General features: G+C 35.0%; 1 protein-coding gene across 4 annotated transcripts in view; it reads left to right on the top strand.

Moving 5' to 3' along the window:
* LOC123533722 (GPI ethanolamine phosphate transferase 1-like) overlaps positions 1 to 24,392 on the top strand; it is a 67,230-nt gene extending 42,838 nt beyond the window's left edge. For 2 of the 4 annotated variants that reach the window (XM_053519013.1, XM_053519015.1), the window contains exons 15-24: positions 1,229 to 1,301; positions 11,369 to 11,462; positions 12,374 to 12,466; positions 13,374 to 13,465; positions 16,892 to 16,939; positions 17,924 to 17,993; positions 19,111 to 19,219; positions 19,825 to 19,927; positions 20,738 to 20,978; positions 23,937 to 24,391. In XM_053519013.1, the coding sequence (XP_053374988.1) occupies positions 1,229 to 1,301; positions 11,369 to 11,462; positions 12,374 to 12,466; positions 13,374 to 13,465; positions 16,892 to 16,939; positions 17,924 to 17,993; positions 19,111 to 19,219; positions 19,825 to 19,927; positions 20,738 to 20,978; positions 23,937 to 24,104 (1,091 nt within the window). In that variant the 3' untranslated portion in view covers positions 24,105 to 24,391. Of the gene's footprint in view, positions 1 to 1,228; positions 1,302 to 11,368; positions 11,463 to 12,373; positions 12,467 to 13,373; positions 13,466 to 16,891; positions 16,940 to 17,923; positions 17,994 to 19,110; positions 19,220 to 19,824; positions 19,928 to 20,737; positions 20,979 to 21,791; positions 21,941 to 23,936 lie in introns of all 4 variants that reach the window. The other 2 variants (XM_053519014.1, XM_053519016.1) reach the window with 2 other exon arrangements.
* The last annotated feature ends 972 nt before the right edge of the window (positions 24,393 to 25,364 follow it).

Genomic DNA, 25,364 nt, shown 5'->3' on the forward strand with positions numbered 1-25,364 from the left:
AGGTAAACTTTTGTTTGGTATAATTTCAACAGAGCACAATTATCTGAACAGTGTACAAACTCATTACTGTTTTTTTCAGGCAAGGGTGGAAAAAAAGTGGTAGACAATGAAAGCAGTAGCATTTTTATTAAATAAAAAAATAAACAATGAGACAAACATTTCCAACATCTTTGGACGGTTCAAAAATCCCATGTTAAACATACGATAAAGCCCGAAACGCGTGAAAATGTTCCGAATGTAAATCGGGTGAAGTAGGCGCTGTATGTATAGAGTTAGATTATGCGTCTTGAGACTGTACCAGAGGGGTCGGTCAATTGTGGGTTATTGATTACACTGGGCGAGTCTACTTACTTATTACTTTAGGATGAAAAAAACGTGTTTTTTAAATGTTGCTCTTAAACAAGGGTGGCGGTTGAACTACAAAAAATACAACAACAGTTAATTCACAACAAATCGTACGGTATGTTTTATAATCAGTAGAAGCTAGTCGTATTTACGCTTATGAGACCTGTTTCACCCATAAGTAAAGAATTCACAGGTCCATCATGAAATATTTTCCCCAGCGCGCATATACTTCACCTATTCCATATGATCGCGGCCGCGATCAATTACAACTATTGCAAAAACGTGTCTTTTAACATGTATTTCAACAACATGGTTGCGTCGGCTTTATTTCAGGGACTGAATATTAAGTACTCAAACAACAAGTTCGACAAAACATTATTTCGTCGCTGACTTCAGAAAAAATTATCATACCCCTCGATTTTTGCAATTTATTACGCGTGAACACTATGAAACCTTTTCCTATTTTATCAGGACTTAACCGTTCTTTTTACCGTCCACGAAAAAGTACCATTATCCAGACCAGAAATATATTTCAATCCAGGTGCTGTATTTGATATTTTGTCCTCAGTTGCATGACGTTTTTCCTTGATAATAGACATAATAGACAATTTCAAGACAGTAAAGCAATTTTAAATTAATACTTTTCCGTGATCACACATTTATTAAACGCAAATGGGGTAATTACAAATTACTCAATTTTTGATTTATTTCAACAAAATGCTCAAAACTTTTGACATCTGTTGAGTAATAAATAATCTAGTCATATGTATGAGACGTACATAAATACTGTGCATTGTAGATAATGCTTCGTTAAGGGTAGAGGAATGAAATACTGTTGAAAATAAATTGCAGTATTGATTTAAGACTTTACCTATTTTAACAGCTCAATCAACGCCTGTGACACAATGTGTACATTTTCTCCTGCCAATACCGATATGGACAGCGGCTGTTATCAAGTAAGCACAGGAATTTTATTCAAAATTACATGCAAAATACTATGTAAACACAATCATCTTTTTGAAAAAAGTAAGCATATTAGGCTGTGGTAAGTGTTTAATTTGATATTTTAGATAAATATTACATGTGATAGCAGATACTGTGAACCCTCAAAAAATATCAACCGAGACGACTTGACTATCGTTTCGGTTTACATTACGTCTCTATGGTTCATATTATATCTTAACACACTCAGATGCATGCGTTATTTATTTTATAGTTACCGAAAAATATAAAGACGACAAAAAAGTTTTTTTAAATAATGTATTTAAAAAAAGACTAAATTTATCAATGAAAAAATGATGAAATTTAAATGTTTTTTTTACAGATGTGTGTTTTCATAATGTTACTTACACTATGCTACGTTTATCGTGTATGCTCATGTCATCATAATGTCATATGGGTAACATTTAAACATTTGCAGTGTGAATGAATAATGTGAGATGTAATAAAATAGTTATACAGCATCAGCCTATTTCAGATGTAACTCGAGCAGTGTTCAGTGTTTATTTTATATTATTATCCTTTAGCCTGCTGGCGGCAAGTGGGTTTGCCTTTCACTGCGAAAAAAGGGTCAATATACGGGAGTGTACGGTCCCGTATATTTCGAAAATACGGGAGTATACGGGGTGTATATTATAAATATACGGACCTAGTATACAATCCCGTATTCGGAACATCTAGTATACGGGAAGTCCGTATATTTGTCATGCATATACGGGATCCCGTATACGCCGAATATACATACATGTATATTTCCCGTATATATTAAATATACGAGTTTTAAAAAAAAATCAATTAGAAATGGTGTTTATTAGTGTCCTGCTTTAACATAGATTTTATTTTCATGTATTCGAAGGGTCTTTGAAATTTATCCCGTATACTTGTCGTATTTTAGAATATACGGAACACGTATACGAGCCTGTATATTCCGGATATACGTAGTATACGGAGCCCGTATTTTTGACATATACGGACTGCAACTGCATCTAATATACGGGACATATACGAACCTGTATTTTCTAATATACGGGCATCGGATTTTTTCCGTATACGTATGATATACTAAGTATACGGATCCCGTACTTTTGACATATACGGGGCATATACGGAACTGTATTTTTTGATATACGGGCTACGGACTTGTCCCGTATATGCAAGGTATACGTAATATACGGATCCCGTACATGTGGCATATACGGAATTTATTTGCATCTGATATAAGGGGATATACGGAACTGTATTTTGTTGATATACGGGCCAGGTTTTTTCCCTTATATGCAAGATATACGTAGGATACAGACTCCGTATTTGTGTCACATATAGACTGAATTTGTTTTTTCGTATACGGGAAATACGCGGAACAGTATTGTTGAAATATACGTTGGCCAGATTTTTCCCGTATATGCACTATCCCGTATTTTTATTTTATTAGAACTAATCTGGTATATGGGGCACACACTGAAAGATGACATAGAATGAAGGTTAAACAAACCTTTAGCAGAATACGGTATGTTAGGAAAAATCAAGACAAAGACAGGGTATGAGAAAAACATTATCATCAATGAAGACAAGTCAGATTAAATTAACATTATATATAACATTATATAAATACTTAAAAAAAAACCAGTTGTTTTTTTCTCGTACGATTACGCGTTATTTTTATCTTTTGTCCAAATGAAATAAGCAGAAAATGTAATTCTTGCATACCAGACGGTGATTTCCGGTATTTTTACCGGTGCTGGAAAAATCCATCCGGGGTGTAAGATGACTCTCGTGCTTTAAATGACGAATTACGAACTACATATATGGAGATGATTCATGTAGTTATATTTTCTTTCAAAAACGAAATAAAAATCCAGTACCTTGACAGTTCCTCTTGGTTCCTGATAATATATTTATCAAAAATTCATAACGTTACGCTGCAACTGATAAAACAAAATCGGAACTAAACATTGTTATTTGTCTATGAAACGTCATGACATCTTTCCTGTTTACGGACGTTGCTTTCCCGCGCTTTGTTTAATTACGCTGCTATAAAAAATAGTTCTATAAAGAAGCCACTCGATTGATTTTGTTATTATTATTATTATTTCTCCATGTCGGTATGCAAGAAAAAGATTCTGTCACTGGTTATAGGTGCAGATGGGAATATCCGGCTCTCGGCTAAACAGTTACCCTCGAAGCCGGAAATTCCCATCTGCACCTACAACCAGTGAAAGAATCTTATAGCAATCAATAACATTATGCATTTTTAGATGTTCGTTTCTAATTGAAAAAAAAAACACACCGTTAACGCAACAAATCAGTATAGTAACACTTCTTTATTACTGTTTATAATTGTTTCGTTATTCCAGTGAATGTTGATTCCCACTATAGGCTTTTCGATTTGCCGTCTGCTAAAAGACCAGTACATCCTTTCTAATGTCTGAAGATGTATTCAAATTTAGCGCTTTGAAAAGATGCATGATGCATTCTGTGTTGGAATTCAATATGAAAGCAGGTTACAAATGATGCACCCCATGGAAATCTTCAGTTTCATGATCTCAATAAATGTAAGCTTTTGTCTGTTGAGGTACGAATGTCACTGAGTACGATGGCTCATCCGGGCTGTCTGTCAGCATCTACTGACCAAACTTCTCACATAAGCGTATTCTCTATCTTGAAAACAAATCGTCGTCCAGATGGAGTTAATTGAAAAATCTCTTGTGTCAACCTGAAATAGAATTTGCACGCATTAAAGGTTATATAAATGGACTCTTGTAGTTAACAGATATAGAGAATGGTATGTTTTAACGTTATAAATGATGTGAAAAATATGAAAAATGAAATGACGTGTGGGCAGGGATGACATCATTTAAGTGCTCATTTCGCGCAAAGAAACTAGATATACAGTCAACTTATTTAAAGTGTTTCATTTGCGTTTAATAGTTATATTACGTTAAAATCTATCCCCAACATTATATTTTATATATAATGCATGGTGTTCATAGTGCCGACACACGCAGCCACCTCATTTTGAAGAATTGTCTTCAAACTGACAAAGTCACGACAAAAGTAGGGAAGATATTTTCAAGAGAGATTCTACAAAAGCATATTAAGTGCAGCGATGTGATCTAAATAACACTTTCCTATTCTATTTCTACTAAAATGTAAAAAATACATCCACTATTTAAACGAAGCTAGCTTAAACACAAACATTCGTAGCCATTTATTGTAGCAAAAAATAGAGTCACATAACCTGTTCGTCGTTATTATGCTATATTAGTGCTCTATAACCTGTCCGCCATTACGCGATTCATTTTATTTCAAACATTTCTTAAAAACGTGGTAAATTAGCAAATTCTGTACGATATATTTGCCACTATTTTTTTTTTTTTATTATTAAATGATCTGGAGAGTTTTCAAGAATTTCCAGTCTTGCGCTCAGTATAATATTCTCACTAAGATTTATTTTAGACAAGTAAAATGATTCACCAAAAACGTCTTATCTCTTCATGTTAAAATGCTTTTATTCAGCAGTCCTGTATTCAAGTATGAAATAGAAAACAAGTTTAATTGTTAGACACATGTATCCAATCTTATAGATTAACCTAAATGAAATATTAAAAGATATCAATCAATATAATTTACATTATTTCGTATAAGTGTTACCGAATACTAGTATTCGATACTATCAGATCATAAAGGCTATCTTTCAAATTGAAGTTTGGTCATATTACGAACAACAGAATAGGAATTTTTGTTTCTCAACTATTTAAAAATACCATATCAAGAGAAAATAAAAGATGACAGCGTCAGGAATCGAACCCGAACTGCCGCGGCAATAAAGAAGTTTTCCGCTGTCGTTACCATTAACGCTGAGGAGGGTTTGATGTTCAATGCGCGTTAAATTTACAAACGCTTTTCAATTTTCATCATAAAAAGTACTTAAAACAATTAATTCTCATTTTCTGTAACATATAGTCTGTCAGAAATTAAGAAATATAGCATTAATTTCCAGAGATTTAAAAAAATGTCGAACTTTGCCTTTAATGCCTGTATTTCGTATTCTTTTAATTTTTAGTTTGAAAATTGCGTTACCTTTTTTTCCCTCCAAGATTGCACACAGTTACAATTAACATAAAATAATCTAACTGTGCCAAATATTTAATCACACTTTAAATTTCATTGTGTATTACAACATTGCCTAGGGATAAGCATTACCCGGCGAGTGTTGTTTCAAGGTGGGTCATAAAATATGTTAATACACTTATAGGTATTTTTATGGTTTTTACGTTGTATTTATGCATCACCTTTTTCTGTCTTTGTATCGTCTTTTTTCTCGGGAATTTAGTTTAAATGATTTTTACAGTTATTTCACTTGACAAATTTTATATCATTGGAGAGAAAATTTTAACACAAGCTAGAAAATAAAAGATTTTTTGCTGTATTTTTGTTGTATATAAAAACGCTGCTTAGAAAACTTTTAAAGTACGTCATTTTGCGCCCCGCTAAAAAAAGACGTTTGTGGTCATGGCTGCAAAATAGGTAATAACAGAAAACTGAAAATATACCAATCTTTCGGAAATACGTATGTAAATTATGAAAATTTCGTAATAGTCCGTTGAAAATCGGTAGGTGGTGTACATTTGAAATAAAAGACTTAGCTACGCAATTACTTATATTGTGTACATATATATAATAATATGAGCGGGACCATGGGAAAACCAACATAGTGCGTTTGCGGCCAGCCTGGATCCAGACCAGCCCGCGCATCCAGGATCTTTGTTGTTCGCCTTCAAACCTTATTGCAATTAGAGAAACTGTTAGCGAACAACATGGATCCTGACCAGCCTGCGCATTCGGATCCATGCAGGTCGCAAAGCCGCTATGTTGGTTTTCTCATGGCGCGGCCCATATGTTTAATATCATGTTTCATATATTTACAAGAAAGTTAACTTAAGTGTTAGATGTATAATATCTAACGATTTCTAAATATTTCATGATATGTTTTAAGATCGAAATTACAGACATACTCGATTTTTTTTTTTAACAAATGACTTTTTTGTTTTCAGAATGACTGAATATGCACGCGCGCAGGTCTATATGTGCACGTGAACAGGTCTGGTTAGAGTAAAAACACGTTTACATGCACAAATCGACCTTCCGGCGAGATTTTTAATGTTCTTACAGTTGTTTCAAAATATATAAACCCTAGGCAAACAAAAGATCTAGAGTAGGTGTGTATTTTTTCCATATTGAAAGATAATAAAACTTTCAAAAATTCTGAAATTTTATTATAACCAACCTTTTTTGATATGATACTATGAAACAATAATACGCATCACAACCGCTTACATTTTAGTCTAGAAAAGCATTATTTTGTCAGTTAGATTACCCATTTTCAAAAGATAAAAGATCGTTAATACTAACTTCATGAATGCTTTCATGAGATTCCAGTTTTGATCGAATGAATGAATGTATGTGCCGCCTAATTCGTAAAGAAGTTAGCCGTGGCTACTTTGCTTCTGCGAAATATATTTTTTTCTTTACAACCTTTTTTCTCGTTTAACCACAATGGTATTCATGAAATATTTTTGCACGATAAAAGCAACATTAGCTTTTGGTGACTGGAATTTTTGTCTACTAATGAATGAAAGAATGAATGAAATAATTGTTGAATTGATTGTGCTTGAATGACTGAATGAATGAAAGATTTCACGAATGAATGAAACTACTTAATGGCTATTCTGAATTTCCTTTTTCATATTATAATTATATAATTTAATAATTTAGTAAATAGACAATTTTTACTGACGCTAGCAATTAAAAGAGTATTTCGTTTGAAGTGTATTATTTCGTCTACATAATTGTACATTAAATATGTTCCTTTAAATCGCAGCAACTCGTATTCCCGATTGATTAAAAAACAACAACAGAGAACAGGGGAATTACAAGGCTAACTCCATTTTCATACAACCTTTCGACTATATATTTATTAAGTCTTCATCAGGAAGTCAACAAATATGATTATGAAATAAACAACGTCATGAATTTAAGTATTTCATGATCTGCCTTGTTACAAAAAGAATTCATATTGAGAAAAAAAACCTGTCTAATTCAGGTAATCAAAAATTAAATAAAATAAATACTTACCCGAGCCTTCGTCTTCCTCTGCAGAATAACGCTAATGACAAGACATTTTTGCAATATACAGATTAGTGCGTGCGGTCACTTCAACCAGATGTTATCGCCTCGGGCTAGATGAATGCGCGCTGATTGGCCGATTCCATTAAACGGCAGAGGGTTAAATTAGGCCATGCCGATTATCTCATAAAATTAATTAATATGCATACAATTAGTATCAGTTAATGTTGCAGTAAAACTGTGCCGCAGAACCTATATGTACAATTTATTTGTATTGACCTGGCAATCTTTGCAAATATTGTCGGGCGTTTTCGTTAATTTACCTAATATTTGTATCCTGAAAATAACCATATTTTACAGCTAACCAATGTCACGGTGGGTTTGATTTCCAGGCACGTTACCACGGGTATCATTTTTTAAAAATATAATATAATGTTAACGATACCTGTTTTATTTTTACATAAATTTATGTATCATGTTTTTTTTTTTTTTTTTTTAAAAAAATAGTGTTTTCTCTTGTAGTATTTATATTCTAGTACGCTTATGACGGGTAACATGCCTTTTTATCTAAAATACTTTAAACAAATTATTCTACTTTGTTACAACGAGTAAATATGATAACTTTTAGTAAATAGACCATAAATATCACGATACGTTTGATCAAATAAGTGGTATTGGTAAGTTTGCATATAAAAATTGGGGGAAAAGGTATGGTCAGAGGTAGGATTCGAACCCACGACCCAGGTATTGGCAGCAACACCGCTTGTCCACTCAGTTACCTGCACGTGCAACAGTATATCAATTAAGAGTTATATATGTAATATTTATATTGCTATTTGTGATTGAACACTGAAAATCAATTTACGGAAATATACGAAATATTCATGAGTGCCAGGTCACTACCAACGGAAACTACAACCACGAGAAATAACTTGGAACAGTGTATAATACGGTAGCATAGAGGGGACATGTTCGCACTTGTTAGCTATCACGTTCGCTTGTGTTAGCTAACACGTTCGCACGTGGTAGCTAACACGTGCGCACGTGATAAATAAAATGTTTCCTATGTCCCCGCTATGCAACCGTAGTATACATAGAAGCATCCGCGGAATAATTTTTAAAATATGAACACATATTTCACTTAATAGTTCATAAGTAACAGCTAAAATTAAACAAAGAAGTATAAAATACATTTTATAGCTCTCTGAATTGAACTAAACAGAATGACTACGGTTAATTATGTACTTTCATAATAATCAAAATGCCATGTTATCTACACGTTGGTTTAAGGGTCCGACCTAGCTGAATGGGGCCTCAGTGGCCGAGTGGTTTAGATCGCTGACTTCAAACAACTTGCCCCCCACCGATATGGGTCTGAGCCTCATTCGGGGTGTTGAATTCTCCATGTGAGGAAACCATCAAGCTGGCTTACGGGAGGCCGGTTGGGCTACCCAGGTGCCAGCTCGTGATAAAATATTGCACGGAGGAATCAATTTCATAAGTAAAGTATCAACACACGTCTTTGGTGTTATATTCTACGTAAGGTCTTATATTATTACTGAATAAAACAGGGATGGATTAGTTGATTATTTTTTTCTATACTAGTAATTATTTGCATTGTATACATGAGCGTTGGAAATGTGCAGCAAAAAGAGTAATTGATGAACGCATTTAATTTTTACAACGGCGATGATACACGAATGTGTTTATCACTACAAATAAATAAGGATGAATGATTTTTTTTCTCAATCGGATATTTAGATTGAATGTAATTCGGAAACGCGCAAGAAGAAATGATGGATTTATTCATGTCTTAGATTTTATTCCTGTTTTTAGCCCGCGAATGTTTTTATCAGTTCGTGAGATATTAGTGCTATACATCTATTCATTAATTAATTCATTCATTCATTCAAAAACATGCAAAACGTTTGACCTTTGAAATTGCCGGATAATATAATCACTACATATATTGATTGCATGGCTTATCATTCATAATGATTTTTCATTAGTATCGACGAGGAAAGAAATTGATAGCTTAATCAATCCTAATTGCTTGTATTGAAAAAGAAGAAGAAGAAATACATGCAAGATACAAGAAGAAAGGATGAATTATTTGAGGTCTTTGATTTTATATTTGCGATGGTCCGCGAATGTTTATTTTTCAATTTTGGACGCACAAGAACAAAAATGAATTATTCCATGCCTTGATTTTCCATTTGAATGAGTTTACTACAAGAAACCCATCTTCTTCTATCAATATTAAAGGGCCTTGACACCAGATTTTAGCTAATATGATCTTTCTTTAAAAATGAAAATTGGTCATCTTATGAACATTAGAACAAGCTATTCTTTGCACACTTTTTTATTAAAAGAATGTTAAACAAAGCAAAAGATATTTATGAGTTGGGAATCGAACCCGGATTTGCCTAGGCAATATAAAGCCCCTAAACATCTTCACCAGCACACCACGGAGGAATTTGTACGACCCGTTTAAATAAAGCTTTATAATTAACGCAGTTTACCTTCGGTACCCCGTGGCAAACGTTTTCAGTCTAATAAAGATTATGAATGAAAAATTTAGTGAATATCGGGACTGGATTCTTTGTCTGTATACACTGAATGTAGAAATTATGAAAACACGAAGGAATATATATTGTACATTGTAGAAAGATCGAAACATGGAAGGAAGGATGAATTAATCAATGTCGTTGATTTTCATACGGCAAAGTACAAGTTCGAAAACATGCAAAACGTTTGACCTTTGAAATGGCCGGAGAATATAATTTTCACTACACATATTGATTGCATCCCGTATTTTTTAAATATATAAATTATTTAAATCCCGTATTTCCGGCATATACGGGACATATACGGAGTTGTATACCAAGCATATACGGAACATATACGTCCCGTATTTTCGAAATATACAAATTATTTAAATCCCGTATTTCCGGCATATACAGAAAATATACGGAATTGTATACGAAGAATATACGGGAAATTTAATCCCTGTATTTTTGAAATATACAAACTATACATATCCCGTATATCCAGAATATACGGGAAATATACGGAGTTGTATACAAAGAATATACGGGAAATATACGTCCCGTATTTTCAAAATATACAAATTATTTAAATCCCGTATTTCTGGCATATACGGGAATAATACGGAGTTGTATACCAAGCATATACGGAACATATACGTCCCGTATTTTCGAAATATACAAATTATTTAAATACCGTATTTCCGGCATATACGGGAAATATACGGAGTTGTATACGAAGAATATACGGGAAATTTAATCCCTGTATTTTCGAAATATACAAACTATACATATCCCGTATATCCAGAATATACGGGAAATATACGGGGTTGTATATGAAACATATACGGGAAATATACGTCCCGTATTTTCGTAATATACGGATTTATATATTCCCGTACACCAGACATATACGGGAATATACGGTGTTGTATACGATCAGAATAACCCTTTTTAGAATTTCCCGTATTTCAATAATATACGGGGTATCGTATACTAAGAATTCCGTATTTCATAGTATACGGAAATCCGTATTTTATTAGTATACGGACTTTTAAATATACAAGCCCCGTACACGCCCGTATTTTAGTTTTCCCGTATTTCTTCCCGTATACGGGTAATATACGGGATCCCGTACACTCCCGTATATTAACTCTTTTTTCGCAGTGTTTGTGACCAGAACAGACCAAGATCAGCCAGCACTGTTCGCTATTCAGTCAGTAAATTTTCAGTAATCACCAATGCAAATTAATAAATGGTATTGTCTAAATTGAACGGTGGACCAGTTCATTTTAGAAATTTAGCAGGCTAAAGGTTATTAAACCTGTATTGGAATATTTATTTTTTACTAGGTGGTATGAAATTGGCAATTTACTTTCCATCATCAAACGCCAGAAACAGTTACTTCCGGTGGCGATTCTCTGTGTCTTATGCATCATTCTAATTGTAAGTAAAGGTAGTTACTGATATAAGTGATACCAATATCTAAAAATAGATCTTGACATCTTTAAAATTATAAATACTTATGATGTAATTGCCAGTTTTTGCATGTAAAATCTATAATCTCTGCAGCAAGACAGTTGTATAGCATTAGATATAATATATTTAAGAAATAAAATTACTTAGATAAACATTAAAGGGGAAGGGTGTACTAACAATCGGTTGATTTAATATGTCGAAAACTATTGTCAACCATTTAAAACACTGTAATGTTTTTTGTTTTAAATCAGATCACTTTTGAAAAAGATGTGATATTTTGAAATTCAAGGTTTATGACGTCATTTACAAATTGCTAAATCATTCAATTAGCATTATGCCTATATGTTGGTTAATGACTTTAAGAAGTAAAGCGTGATAATTTCTTTTATTGTAATGGGAAAAAGTAGTGAAATTCTATTTTGCTGATGGAGGAAATTTTATGTATTGAATATCAGAATACAGATTGAAATCATTATTTTGTTTTATGTTGCCCTTGAAACACAATGGCTTTCATTTTAAATGAAATATTGAAATGGTCTTAACTTTTCGCATTCCTTAAACAATTTTGAATTTTTTCCCATTACTTTAAGTAATTTAAGAGGACTTTTTAGGAGGAATTATCAATGAAACACCTTTACCAATCCCTTTAAATCAAGTTTGTCTGTGAGAGAAATTCAGATGAACAGTAGTTAAGTTCTTACAGTATCCATAAACAAAAGATTCTCTCCCGATATTAAGAAGTCGTGCATAACTTTTATAAATAAAACCCATTCATATTATTGAATGTTTTGCATTCGCGAGTGTCCTTTAAAAATGTAACCGTCGTTAACATACACCTGTCTTAATGCTCGTGAACAACGTGCAACTTCTTGTTACAGATTATGTCTATGTACCACCGCTTCCTTCTAGGAGTTACAGCAGTATTGTTTGCTCTTGTTACAATTAATGGAAACAAAACAGAATTAGATAAGGTAAATATACAATTATTTCTTCATATGTTTTATCAACAAGATTTTTATTATGAACAGGAAGTTCATTAGTAGTAATATACTATTGTATGATCCAACTTTTCTGTAACAAGGCATATCCTAGATAAAAAAAAAACAGTACCATGATATCATTATCATTTATAAGAATTTTAAGGTTGATAATGGGACTTTTTTAAATTTTCAAGATTACTTTATTAGTTTTGCAATTACTGCTAAAATGGGATAAATTCAGTTGCAAATTTAAGTCATTCTTTATTCAGACTTTCTTGATGAATATTATAAGCCATCATATTAGCAGCATTTCGATGCAAAGGTATTTTTGTTTTTGCCAAAGGTATCACGAAAAGCCCTGGTACGGATAAGGTTGTTATGTTTGTTAGGCAAAACGTAACAATCATTTTCAATCATTATTTACCTTTCTTAAACGAAAAGATACCTAACGCTATTGATATACTTGCACAGTTTCTGTGATTTCGATGATAAAGTCAAGAAAGAATCTCAAAATTTGTAAAATTTCTACGAGTTTGCTAATTTAGTCTAAGATATAAGCTAAAAGTAATACAATTTCTGTGCTTGTTAACCTAGTCTAGGATATAACTTATAAGGTCGGGTATACAACTTTACTAAGCTATGCTTTAGGATTTTGTCAGTTTACTGCTTTTATAGCATGTTTTATTTAATAAAATGACTTGTTTCTATTTGCTTTCTATAGCATGTTAAACGAAACAAATATGTTCTTGATCTATATTATTTTAAAAATCTCAGAAAACTAGGGAATCTCTGTAGTTTACGTCATTACACGAACTAACTAAGCGGCCACGTTCTTTTCTTTGAACAGTTTTGACAATATTTGCGCACGTATAGTTTATAGCTTTTATCTTAATTTCAGAACCTCAGATATCAATGGTTGCTTTCTACCCTTGGAATTGCTGCTTTGGTTGCTAAACCACTGGGTGATCGAGATTTACATTATAATTTAGTGTAAGTAAGATATTGGTTATCAGTTAGTAGTGGCTGGCCGGGATAACACACTGTTCCTTAACCAGGGAAATCGATAATTTTTGTTTTACTTTGATAATTCTGAAGTAGTTGTAGATTTTTGGAAATAAGATATTTCATCATCATGGCTAAACTTCGTTAACGAAGATTTATGAAGGTTGCAGTCCACGTTTTCTGCAAGTAAGCATATGACTGATCAGGCCGATGCGGGATCTGCAGGCCCGGTTGCAGTGAATGCACGGGAAATTCTGATCAAGGCTTTGTGCAGTTACTGTAGCAGTAGCTGCACGGTTCTTCCTTCTCTGCCGCTTTTCCTTCAAAATGGCCCAGCGTGTGGTCTCAAAGCGAAGGAAGAGACAGCTCTGTGAGTGGTTTGGCGCCAGGTGTCACGTTCTGCAGCTAGTGTAGACCACTGGCGGTGGTCTATGTTGCAGACACTGAGGGACTATTTTAGACAGTCTTTGTAGCGTTTTTAGGCGCTCGTCTGTCACGATGGCCGGTTGAAAGTTCGCCGTACATTATAGCTTTGGGAAGGCGGTTGTCTTCCATCCTGGACACATGTGCAGCCCAGCGTAGCTGTGTTTTCAACAGCATGGCCTCAGTACTGGTGACCCCTGACATTTCTAAGACTTCAACATTTGTCACAAAGTCACTCCAATGGATGTTCAGGATAATGCGGAGACAGCGTTGATGGAAGCGTTCAAGGAGTCGTATGTGGCTACTATAAGTAACCAAGAATTCAGAACCGTACAAGAGCGTGGTAAACACGACTGCCCTGTAGACGCTGACGTTGGTACTTTTCTTCAGGTGTTTGTTATTCCATACGCACTTGTAAAGTCTCCCAAAAGCATTGTTCGCCTTGGCTAGCCTGTTGCCGATTTCTTTGTCGATGCGGGCATCTGACGTGATGGTGGACCCAATGTAGGTAAATTCCTCTACGAACTTTAGTTCCGTTTCACCAACTGAGATGTGGGGAGGGTGATACTCGATACTCTTCAAGCTGACTTCTAGCCCAGAGAGCTTGGCAGCCTCTACGAAGCAGGATGTAATGCACTGCAGGGCATTCTCTGTGTATGCTACAAGGGCAGCATCATCTGCGAAGAGGTAGTCGCGGATCAGTAGCTCAAGGGTTTTCGTGTGGGCATGAAGACGTCTGAGGTTGAAAAGGCAACCATCAAGATGATACCTGATGTATATGAAGTCCTCATCAAAAATGTCTTCTGTGGCTTGTTTTAGCATCATGCTAAAGAAGATGGTGAAGAGAGTTGGGACCAGGACACAATCCTGCTTCACCCCGTTGATGTGGAAAGGCTCCGAAAGGTCGCTATTCAGTCGGACTTGACCACGCTGTTCTTCGTGCAGTTGAATAACCATGTTGAGGAAAGTTGGTGAACAGCAGAGTCGCTCCATGATTTGCCACGACTGTGTCATACACCTTGGTCAGATCGACAAAAGTCACATATAGGCTCTTGTTCTGCTATCGGCACTTTCCTTGGAGCTATCTGAGGACAAAAATCATGTCTGTGGTGCTCCTATTGGCTCTGAAGCCAAACTGGCTTTCTGGAAGGTGGTCTTCAGCAATAGTTGGTAACAGCCTGTTGATCAGTATCCTTGCCATGATGTTACCCGCAGTTGAGAGCAGGGTGATCCCGTGGTAATTCGAGCAGTCGGACTTTTCCCCCTTGTTTTTGTACAGGGTTACGATGACTGCATCACGGAGATCTTGTAGAAGTTTGCCCTGCTCCCAGCAACAGACAAAGAGCTCATGGAGTTTGGCTTGTCACTCAGGTCCGCCATGCTTCCAGACTTCTCGTGGTATGCCATCAACATCTGCTGCCTTGCCACTCTTTAGATGCTTTATAGCTTTGACAGTCACGTCATGTGTGGGTGCGTTGTCTACTTCGACCTTTACAGGAAGTTGAGGAATGCACAGCAGTACAGAGTCCTGAACAGAGCGGTCAGCGCTGAAGAGAGCCTGAAAGTGTTCCGACCAGCGGCTGAGGATGACTGCTCTATCAGTAAGGAGTGTCGCGCCATCTGTACTGCGTAAAGGACTCTTAACTTGGTGAGATGGACCATGAACTGACTTTAAAGCTTCATAGAAACCCTTGTAGTCACATGTGTCAGCACAGAGCTATGTTTTCTCTGCAAGCTTTGTCCACCAGTCGTTTTGGATCTCGCTCAATTTTCGCTGGAAGTTGCTACACGTTTGGCGGAAGGCAGCTTTCTTCACAGGGCAAGGGGGGCTGAGCCAAGTGAGCCTGATGTGCAGACTTCTTTTCCGTCAGCAATCCCTGGATTTCCTCATTGTTTTCGACGAACCAGTCCTTGTTTTGTTTTCTGGTGAATGCCAGGACCTCATCAGACGTCAGCACTATTGCAGTTTTCAGGTGCTCCCGAAGCGTTTCTGGGGAGGGATCTAAGGGACAGCTGGATTCCTCTAACTTTGAGTGAAGATCTGCCTGAAGTCAGCTTTTACTGCAGCTAACAGAAAGTTACAGATCTTTAACTTTTTCCTGCTGGGCCCCTTTCTTTGGCTTTGGTTTAAAGTGGAGTTTGAGCTTGCATCATACTAGGCGGTGGTCAGTGTGAGATTCTGCGCAGGACATCACTCTGGTGTGTAAGACATCCTCCAGGTCTTTCTGGCGCACTAGAATTTACTATAATATGTAATGACCCAAACTGTATTTTACCTGTATAATATCCTGTCTCGGAAAAACTGCAAAGTTTTAAAGTGAAAATTTCTTTCATGCTAACTAAGTAATCCTTAAGTTTCATAAAAATCCGTTAAGAATTATGACCAAAACTTCTAAAATAGCTGAAATTTACAATGGAATTCCGTGTCAAAAGTCGTTCCGTGACATCAAACATGTACAAATTGTTAAGATAGGTTTGAATTCTGAAATTTTCTATTACCAGCATTAGGGTCCTTTGGAATGACTCATAATGTGGATATGTATATCTATTGTCAAGAAAACGGTTCACGGAAATCACGGTAATCTTTGTTATAAATGTAAAAACGCCTAAATTTGTTACGAAGAGAACAGCGGGTTTTAATACGGCACGGAGATATTTTTACAGTAAGATAATATAACTGACTGGACTACGACTGTAACGCTTTCCGTTTCTTCTTTGTCCTTTTTGGTAAGGTTTTTATCTTGACGTGTCGTATCAAACGAATGGGTTGTTGTCTTGTGTTCTGTAGTTAAGTACGGTAATACAATATACAATGTATACCAAACTACCAGTCTGCACATCTATTAAGACAAAAATTTAAATCATATCATTAAGAAATTTAATTTTAGAATTGTTTCGCTTTTCTCATGACCTTGAAATTTATAAAATTCCCCCTTTCAAACAATATTTATTTTGCAATATATTTTTTAACCCTTCGACCTCTACTTTCAGAATTGTCAGTGGTGTTGCTGCAACAATATCCAGTATAGCTTTCCATTAGTAAGTTCGTTCGTTAACATACCTGAAATCTTCAAAAAGCATTTCTATACATGTACATTGCCTTAGTGTTGTTATAATTTTTGGACCTTTTTAACTTCATTCGATATATGTTTATCAAAGTCTTCCGCTGAGGCGTGAGGGTTAGTGCACATTACATTTCATTGCGTGTTATGAACAAAGTCAGTCAAACCGCGTCTGCTATTATTTTGACTGGTTGCGTTCTATGCTTCCAAATGATCTTTTTTTGCTAAATCTGTTATTTGAGCCGTGCCATCAGAACACCAACATAGTGGCTTTGCGGCCAGCATGGATCCAGAGCAGCCTGCGCATCCGCGTAGTCTGGTCAAGATCCATGCTGTTCGCTTTCAAAGCCTATTGCAATTAGAGAAACCGTTAGCGAACAGCATGGATCCTGACCAGACTGCACGGATGCGCAGGCTGGTCTGGATCTATGCTGGTCGCAAAACCACTATGTTGGTTTTCTCATGGCGCGGCTTATTTGGTAAAGATTTAAAGCAGATTGAAATGATAACAGTTCAAATGTGAAAACAAGATCATATTAAGTTTTACATTGGAAACAATCATATCATCTAGATGTCTGCACGTTGATCTGTTCGAGGTCTCATAGACTCTGCGTTCTAACTTTTATTTCAAGTTTCTTTTTATGAGAGAACTATCAATTAATAACTTACAAAAAGATGTGTTTGAATTATTGCTTACTATAAGTAAGTAAGTAAATAATAGTTAGTACGTAAGTCAGTAAATCAAGTAAATAAGTAAGTAAGTAAGAAATGAAGAAAGTAGGTTTAGTACGTAAGGAAGTACTATGTTTTGTAAGTACATTATTAAGTTAGTAAGTATGTAGGGAAGTAAGTAAATTAATGAGTTTAATAAGTAAGTAAGTAAGTAAATATTTTATCATAGTGACAATAATCAGCAAACAGGTCTATACTTCACCTGTAAGCGTGATTTTTACTATTGCAGTCACCTAGAGGGTTCTGCAGTGAAGGGGCGATTGTCTCGACATTTTGGCAGGCGGTTCGCCATTTTTCAGGTATTTAACTTAAACTTATCATTGATAATAAGATGTATATAATCTGTGTTGAGTATATGCTTGCATATTTTATGCAGGATTATTTTGTCAGCAGTGTTTCCGATATACATTTTACCAGATTTGTATTATATATCTGTCTGTCTGAAAGAAAATACTTATAGCATATTTCTTTTCGTAACTTAATGACTCGCTCCTCGGTGACATAGGGATCAGATCATAAGTATATTAATGAAATGTTTTGACATTCAATATTAAGAACTTTTTACGCATTTCGAAATCATCTATAATTATTATTGAAATTGTCTTTATCTAATAAGCCCAAGAAAATTGCTGGGACGATGTATTTCAAGCCGTTATGGCCAGATACCCCCTGTTTAATGACTAGTTTATTATTTGGTCACTTTAATTACCTTAAATAATACATATGTCAATAAATAATTGCAGTAAAATCATGTTTAAGCGTTTTGGACATTTGTAGCGGTGTAGTAGACATTAAATGTGGTGAGAAATAAAGGGTTAATTTACCGAGCAATACGAGTTATACGATGGTACTAAAAATATAACGTAGTCTCAAGCTTTTATATACTTTCATAGAGTTAAACAAGAAATACACCATCATGACTTGCAATCTTTCTACTAACTTCACTGCAAATTTCAAATTTTGCAAATGAGCAAAAATGTTACACTGTTGTACAGGCTAAAAAAGAGGAGAGGAACATTTACTAACCTTGATCATATCGAGAGTGGATTATTTAACAACTAATACCCTTATGTAATAAAACATTACAAATAAGTTTAAGAAATGTTAACAGAGATTATCTACAGAGATAAAAACTGCGTCTTTGCAAGATATTGAAACAGGTTTTGGCACTATTACGTATTAAAGAAAGATGTGTAAGAAGAAACAGTAATTTGTCATTGAGAGTATTGCATATTAATACGTTAGTCTTCATACAGACCACAGTTTAGCAAAACGTGGGCCTCATCTTCGAGAACACTGCAAAGCTGACAATCTGTCGTCAACCCTGAAGTGTTCATGCTGGTATAAAAATGTATTACCCGGTTTACCTTAACAGGGCCTATTTGTTGATAAGATTGCTGTAATTTGTTTTGTCAGATTGTGAAGATAGCCCTGGCGACTGGTATTCTTTACTACTCCTCATACCTGACTGAGAACAACATCAGAACACCTCTCAGTGTTCAAATCCCGAGTTGGGTTATTTTCTGTATGTACAATTTCTGTTTGTAATCAATCTTTGTCAAGGTCATATAGAACGAGAATGAAAACATTTAATGGCACATTTTTCTCATAAAATGAGAAAAGTATGTGCAGCATTTAGTCTCAGATATGAGAATTAAACAAACTAAGACAAAAAGTTATTTCTGTTATGTGACCTACAGTTATATTGAATATCGCAAATGTATATAGACATTGTCTTTAGACAGGCTGTAAGGAAATAATTTGTGACATGTGAGATAATGTTGAGCTTTAAGTTCTTAGAATCGTGCATTTAGATTTTTTGTTGGCTGCAACTGCATTTTAAAGTAACTGAGAAAAAATATAGACGGTTTAAGGAAACATTGCCAGTTTGAAATAGTGTCCTTCGTAAAGATCCATTACCACAACGTAGACGAGGTTTGAATGTTGCTTTTCATGTTGAAATTTCTTCCTTGTGTTTTGCCTTTGCTTTTAGTCTACATCCGAACTAAATCAGGACCGAACTGTTTACATATAAATCAAGTCGATTTTAGCTTTTTTCTCTAAATATCTTTTGTATTATTCATGTTTCAAATCATCCGGATAACCATGGAGTTGTTGTTCTATTTTCAGTTGTTTCATTATTTGAACCTATTGTTGTCAACACAGATATACAAAGTCGCCTTGTAGCTATGTCTTTTGGATATGTGGCTCCCTTTATACTTCTGAGCATAGGGTATCCTTTATTTTTATATATTGCACAATAATGCCCAAATTTCGTTTCTACTTATTTATATATGTTTGTTTGTTTGTTTTTGGTTTAACGCCGTTTTTCAACAGTATTTCAGTCCAGTGTTCCTGGATTCCGTACCTGTTTTCCGCAAGTAGTTGCCAACTTCCCCACATAAATCAGAGGTGGAGAACGAATGATTTCAGACACAATGTCTTTTTATCAAATCGTTACGTAGAACATACGCCCCGCCCGGGGATCGAACTCACTACCTCACGTAGACAAACGCTCTCCCTGCTGAGCTAAGCGGGCGGGCTTACTTATATATGGTCGGTGGTAAACTTAAAATTGATATGTCTGCATGGTCAAAACCACTGGTTTGATTTCCGATTTTAACATATGCTGCGTATTTGATTTTCTAAGGCCACCTTCAAATGAAGACCACTGTTGGGATCTCAAAATATGCCCTTTATTGACATGTGTGACCGTGATTTGTTTGTATAATGACTTTATATGTATGGATTCTAGTCATTTCTAATAAGGATTTATTTTACGATTTTATATGTCATTGAATTCTATGTGTTTTAAAAATACGCCGAACACCAAGTAGAATATTGAACTTTGTAGTTATAACAATGATATCATGATATACTTTTCTTGCGATTGTTGCATTGATACTTGATCACATAAGAAGAGCATCAAAGGAATGAGATTTTCCTTATGTATATGGTCTTTGCCGACTCAACATATTGTCAATTGTATGTACATATGCTCCTCGACCAATAGTTGTATAGGTTTCTTCTTTAACATTTTCAGCCAAGAGACACTTTGCTACATCTTCCTAGTTTGGAATCTTTACCTTTATGTAGAGGTAGAAAGGAACCTCACAAAGTCTCAGCCAATATTTTTACCAAGGACATCCGATGAGTCAAACAACAGAGTTCCAAATAAGTCGGTTTCAAACGGGAAAAGTTTCCCAAATGGTCACACAACGGTGAAACATCACAAACACACGAAATCAAACGATTATCTTATGTTTCAGCAAACTGTCACTGAGGTATTTTATTTATACATGTATTATCTTTAATATATTCATCAGGTAATTTATATGTTCGCTGTTGGATAAAATTAGTTTTTGGTGCTTATGCATGTGTAAACCCAGCCGAGTAGTACACATATTTATGTTAAAAGTATGTGTTATGAAGAGGAAGGGTTTACACATGCATAAACGACGAGAAAAATAATTTAATCCCTGTAATTTCAAATAGAAATATTTTGGTCACGATTTAATGATTTTACAGAATTATAATAAATAATAGCATTGTTACTTTTTTTCTGTACAAGATACGCATACTGTTGGGTATCCAAATTTGTTATTTTGACAGGTACGTTTCTCCTTGTTTAAAATGTTTTTACTTCACAGTCCTTGAGGCTTTAAATTATATGTTAAAACAAACACAGTGGCTGTCCAAATAGATATTATAGATACTTACATGACTAGAAAACACAATAAATGAATATTGCACGTGAACTTATACATTAAGGTCAATAAAGGGAGGTAATCAAGAACAATTATTCAAAAACTTATTTGCCATGTTTAAATGAATACTGAGACCTTTGACAAATATATGCGACAACAATCATCGAAAACTGGTGTATATAGTTCGTTCAAAACAAAAGAATGTTGTATTCATGTTATAAAGAAGCATTAAACGGGGACGTATTACAAAAGCGTTATACTTTTCATTCAGCTACTAGATTATGGATTATCAAATAAGAAATAATAATGATGCATGTCATATGTTTAATAAAGATTAGTTTGTATTGTTGCAATTCTGTTTGTACTTCATTGAAAATGTAAATTTTACAGTGGCAAAGAATTGAATTTACCAAAGCATCTGAAAACGAAATTCAGTGTAAAAGGGTATTAACTACGGGTGATCTTAGGAGAGCCATATACCTTCTTGTAATAGGTTTTGGGAGTGTAATGGGAACAGGTCATATCACGAACATAAATAGGTAAAGTAAATTCCTCCCATCGGTGTATTAACAAAAGGGGGTTAATTATTATCTATTTTATGGATAGCTAGCTTATTTCAAAAAGTGCCTGTATTAACATATTCATCTGTGTTTCAAGTCTGAAACCTAGACAAAAGAAGAGTAAATTAACCCTTACCCTGCTAAATTTCTATAAAGGACTTGTCCGTCTTTCAAGTTTTTACAGTACCATTATCTGTTAAAAGGGGTGCATACAAAAAATAAGATACTGATGAATGGTGAACAGTGCAGATCATGATCAGCCTGCTGATCTTGGTCTGCACTGGTCGCAAAGGCAGAATTAATTGGGTTGGCATTAAATCTCCCACATTCACTGTACGCACACATTGAACGTACACTATTAAACTTATGTTAAACCTAACCCTAATCGTACGTACATCCAATAGGGGCGATTTAATGTTTGCGAATTAATTGCCGCAAGCAGGCTAAAGGTTAACAATCAATATGCTATGGTTTTGTTTCTGGAATTTTTATAGTTACGGAATGTCTATAGCCGCTGAATAATGTACTGTGAAATCATTTTTATTCGCGTAGGACGAATTTTCGCGTATTTCGCGCTAGGACCGTTGCGCGAATTTAAGACCGCGCTATTATTATCTTTTAATTCTATTTTTTCATTTCAAAAATTGAAAATGCGCGAATTAAAGCCAGTGCGAAACAGTCCTTTTTCACGTTTGCGCGAAATTTCATGCCAGGCGAATTTAAATGTGTTCACAGTACATTCAAGTAGTGACGTAATAACCAACTCAAATATAATGAAAACAATGCATGTTTAAGTTAAATGTCAGGCTTAAAATGCAGATGAATATGAGTCTGTATCCTATATTATGTTTATGGTCCTGCTATGTGATTGCTTCGGTAGTGGTATTAATTTGTTATATACCTATGTTTATTGTCACGAACTAATCATGTGATATTTCATTTTTAAGTTAAAATAAAACCTGGCAATTTTCAGTCAGTATTTTCTCTAAAATATGCACTATAATACAGTCTATACGGACAGTGGACAAATGACATATTACATATCTAAAACAAAAGGTAGTTCTTAAACTGTTTTTATGCATAAATTGTATGGGATACAAACTTCATTTTTTCACTTGATAGTTCGTGGTCAGTTGATAGTTAATATTCGTTAGTTCGTGAGAGAATGCAGCATGGGTATATTGCACGTTTAAATATATTATGCATGCAAACATATTATTTTGCAGATATAAATATACAATGTCTTGCTTGTATATACTAATTAAATTATACACAAAGATTACAAAACAAGGTTTTAGAGACCCATCTCAGGATTTAGCCTAGTCATTTGTCACATTATTGTCAGTTCTTTATACCATTAATTCATCAGTTAAAAAGGCGTAGGAGCAGGGGTGAGAGTGAGAGTGACAAGATGGTCCGGCGACGTAGCACCCAGATTTACAGAAAACGAGTTAAATTATTTATTATCCCTCTCCTCAAAGGTTTTCAACACAGGAATAACTTCCAATAGAAGTTCCTATTCAAATTGTTCCTAAATGTAACAGTGACACAAAACACCCACAAAGATTGAGGATATAAGTATTTTTTTCTCTAGCACTCGCTAGAATACAGGATTTTGACGTTTGAAACAGGGGAACTCTCACATGCGGGAGGCAGACCCCCAGATTTCCCACACTTTTGTAGGTAGTCGGTTAAAAAGCTCAGTCAGAGCTTATGTTGTATTGTTATATAAAAAACAAAGACAAATATCATGTCTTGCCGACTTAAAATAAAACTTCTCTTATCTTATCTTTTATCTTTGCCCCTACTATCTTGACTCTTGTCTGAGCTTATTAAAACTCTGGGCCAAAGGTTATGAAATTTCAGGGACTTACGGGACCGGTCTTATAATGTGCTGCGTCTGAGAAAATTTAAATTAACCAATGACAAGGCTGCATTCTATGTTGAGTCCAATTTAACAAAAACTTTGTTACAGTGGCAGAATCTCGACTTAGCCAAAGCAAATGAAAATGAAACACGATGTAAAAGAGTACTCACATCGGGAGATCTTAGAAGAGCATTGTTCAGCCTTTTGTGTATATTTTCGGGTCTGTGCGGGAGCGGGAATATTCTTAGTATAAACAGGTATGGGCTATATGTTTAAAAGGTATGTAAAACATATTCAACAGACTGCATGAAGCAAGACACGCTCTCAAAAATGATAATGATTTAATAATTAGAACATTGACCAAAAAAAGGGTATTGCATTCGTATCTGTTAAATTACTCGCATAAAATCTGGTATGGGATCGCATTCAATGTCGCAAAAGGATACTGTAGGACAGCAAAAACGTTTCAGCATTACGAAAGGAATAAGTTGTCATTGATTAGCGCTATCACCGTGACGGTTCTAGGTTGTTTTCTAGATCCAGCTAAAATAGTTTAAAAAGGAATCCACAGTTTATGGATTATGTCGAAAAATTTAAAGTCGTTTTTAAACAATGTTTAGTATAAGCATAACACTACACATAGTGCGGCCTGAGCCAAAGGCTCATGGTGAGCTTTTGTGACTGCTCAATGTCAGTCGTCCGTCATCCGTCCATCAACATTTTTAAAAAAAAATTTTCTTCTTGAAAACCACTGGGCAGAATTACACCAAACTTCACAGGAATGATTCTTGGGTGGCCCTCTTTCAAAATTATTAAAAAAAAGGAATTCCATGCAAAACTCTGGTTGCCATGTGAACCTGAAGAAAAAAAAATTAAAATCTTCTTGTCCAAAACCACAAGGCTTAGAGCCTTGATATTTGGCATGTGACATCATCTAATGGTCCTCTATGAAAATTGTTCAAATTAGGCCTAGGGTTTGATATTTGGTATGTAGCATTGCCTTGTGGTCCTCTACCAAAATTGTTCAAATTATGCCCCTGAGGTGAAAAGAGGCCCTGTCCTGTGGGTCCTAAGTTAAATTACATAGAAAAATCTTTAAACATCTTCTTGTCTGAAAGTTCAAGGCCTAGGCCTTTGATATTTTGTATGTAGGATTGTGTAGTTCACCTCTAACAATATTGTTCAAATTATACCCCTGGGGTGAAAAGAGGCCCCGCCCCAGGGGTCACTTGTTATATGAGTTATATAGGAAAGTGATTAGGGGTCACTCAACTTTGACCTTGACCTACTGACCTACTTTCTTGTTTTTTAAAATACAGCCTTGAAATTTGGATGACATTTTACACACTGATCTTAAAACTGACTTTCAGTGACCATAGATGTGACCTACTGACCTACTTTCTGAATATTTTAGCATCAGTTTGACATTTAAAACGTGTTCACACAACTGGAAAAAGATTTCAATACTACTTACATCTGACTTTCTTACCTGATCTCTTACACTTGTCAGTGTAGCTCACATTACTCAGGTGAGCA

This window comes from Mercenaria mercenaria, chromosome 12 (genome assembly GCF_021730395.1).
Source record: "Mercenaria mercenaria strain notata chromosome 12, MADL_Memer_1, whole genome shotgun sequence".
NCBI classification, from domain to species: domain Eukaryota; kingdom Metazoa; phylum Mollusca; class Bivalvia; order Venerida; family Veneridae; genus Mercenaria; species Mercenaria mercenaria.